This window comes from Eimeria mitis, genomic scaffold (assembly GCF_000499745.2).
Source record: "Eimeria mitis Houghton genomic scaffold, Emh_scaff3363, whole genome shotgun sequence".
In the NCBI taxonomy this organism is placed as follows: domain Eukaryota; phylum Apicomplexa; class Conoidasida; order Eucoccidiorida; family Eimeriidae; genus Eimeria; species Eimeria mitis.
Window position 1 is genome coordinate 4,183 of NW_013571703.1, and position 2,113 is coordinate 6,295.

The following is a 2,113-nucleotide window of genomic DNA, read 5'->3' on the forward strand; positions in this document are numbered from 1 at the left end:
CGCGACTCTATTGTTTTGCTGCTGCATGCAGTATTATTTGCTTCCTTTTATTTTATTTCAATACAAAGTCAACACATATGTCGTTATCCTGCTTGCTGCTGCTGCTGCTGCTGCTGTCTGTCTGAGTTGCTGCTGCTGCTGCTGCTGCTGCTGCTGCTGCTGCTGCTGCAGGGTGTGTACAGCTGGCTGCTGCAAGAAGCTCAGCAGCAACAGAAAAAGAAAAGTATAAAAGAAATATTTAATAATATAACAGAGCTGAAGACACCAGAGAGCAGCAGCAGCAGCAGCAGCAGCAGCTGCTGCAGCAGTCGTCGATGAGGCAGCCACACAGTCGCTGCTGCTGCTGCTGCTGCTGCTGCTGCTGCTGCTGCTGCTGCTGCTGCTGGGGCCCCATGCTGCTGCTGCTCTTGTAAGCAGCACTCCGCTATAGAGGTAAAGTTAGCGTCCTTCTGTCTTCTTTTTGTGTTTATTTTATTTAATACAATAAAAATAAATAAATATAGTTGCTGCTGTAGTTGCTGCAGCAGCAGCAGCAACAGCAGCAGCAGCAGCAGCAGCAGCAGCAGTAGTAACAGCAGCAGCAGCAGCAAAGAGCAGCGAAACATCCGGTTATAGTGCAGCAGCAGCATTAGCTGCAGGATCGTGGGATTACAGCAGCAGCAACAGCAGCAGCAACAGCAGCAGCAACAGCAGCAGCAACAGCAGCAGCCTGCTGCTCCAGCATGCGCATCCCCAGGGTTGCTGCAGCAGCAGCACGGAAGCATGCAGTGTCTGCTGCTGCTGCTCTTGCAGCAGCTGCTGCTGATGCAGCTATTGTGACTGCTGACGCAGCAGCAACAGCAGCAGCAACAGCAGCAGCTCCTGCTGCTCCTGCTGCTGCTGCTGCTGCATGCCCTTCCAGGCCCCTCGCCTCTGCTGCAGTCCGCATGCACCGCGCAGCTAGAGGTCCCCCAGCAGCAGCAGCAGCAGCAGCAGCTGCTGCTGCTGCTGCTGCTGCGAGGCGGCGTGCTTTGTTACCCCCGAATAACAACAGCAACACAGACACAAGCAGCAGCAGCAGCAGCAGCAGCAGCAGCAGCAGCAGATCCAATGCTGCTGCGCCCTATGAGCTGTGGCGTGTGCACAGCCAAGCTAACAGCAGCAGCAGCAGCAGCAGCAGCAGCAGCAGCAGCAGCAGCATGGGTCACTTCTCGTGCTCTCCTGTCTTTCTTCGCCCGAGTAGTCTGCAGCGGCATCTGCTGCTGCAGCAGCAGCAGCAGCAGCAGCAACTGCAGCAGCAGCAGCAGCAGCGATTTGCTTCTTTTGCATCAGGGCCCTTGCCCCGTCCTTCTTTTTCTATAAATGATTTTGGTGTTCCGTTTGCTGCTGCAGTTCCACAGCAGCAGCAGCAGCAGCAGCAGCAGCAGCAGCAGCAGGTGGCTGCATCAGCAGCAGCAGCAACACCAGGGTCTGTACAAGAAGAAGAGCTGCAGCAGCTGCTGCATGCACACAAGCGAAACCCCCGCGATCTGCTGCTGCTGCAGCGGCTAGCTTTGGGGCTTGTAGCAGCAGGGAGAGCAGCAGAAGCTGTCTCTGTTGTTGCTGCTGCTGCTGCTGCAGCACGAGTCCCTGATGAGCTCATGATGCAGTGCCTCCAAGCAGCAGCAGCAGCAGCAGCAACAGCAGCACATAACAAAAGCAGCAGCAGCAGCAGCAGCACAACAGAACTGCAGCAGCAGCTGCTGCAGCAACGAAGACAAGCAACAGATGAGAATATCGTTGCAGCAGCAGCAGCAGCTGCTGCTGCTGCTGTCACTGCAGCAGCACGCGTCTCGGGGCAAACCCACACAGCCGCCGTCGGGGCACTGCAGCAGCAGCAGCAGCAGCAGCAGCAACAGCAGCAGCAGCAGCAGCAGCAGCAGCAAGGAGCTTATCGCTTCTTCATTGGAGCCTGGAACGTCGTCAAGGGTTTCTTGTGCGTTCTCGTGCAAACCCTAAACCCTAAACCCTAAACCCTAAACCCTCAAACTGAAATAACCACTGTCTATGCTGCAGTGCTGCTTATACATATATATAATATATAACCCTGAACCCTACATACGTATATATATATATATATATATATATATATATA

The 2,113-nt window shown here is 54.4% G+C and overlaps 1 protein-coding gene across 1 annotated transcript; it reads left to right on the plus strand.

Moving 5' to 3' along the window:
- Positions 1–722: 722 nt before the first annotated feature.
- Positions 723–1,991, plus strand: EMH_0065270 (uncharacterized protein; the record flags this gene model as incomplete). Its single annotated transcript, XM_013498359.1, has 1 exon — positions 723–1,991. The coding sequence occupies one exon, from the start codon at positions 723–725 to the stop codon at positions 1,989–1,991; it is 1,269 nt and encodes a 422-aa protein (XP_013353813.1).
- Between the last annotated feature and the right edge of the window lie 122 nt (positions 1,992–2,113).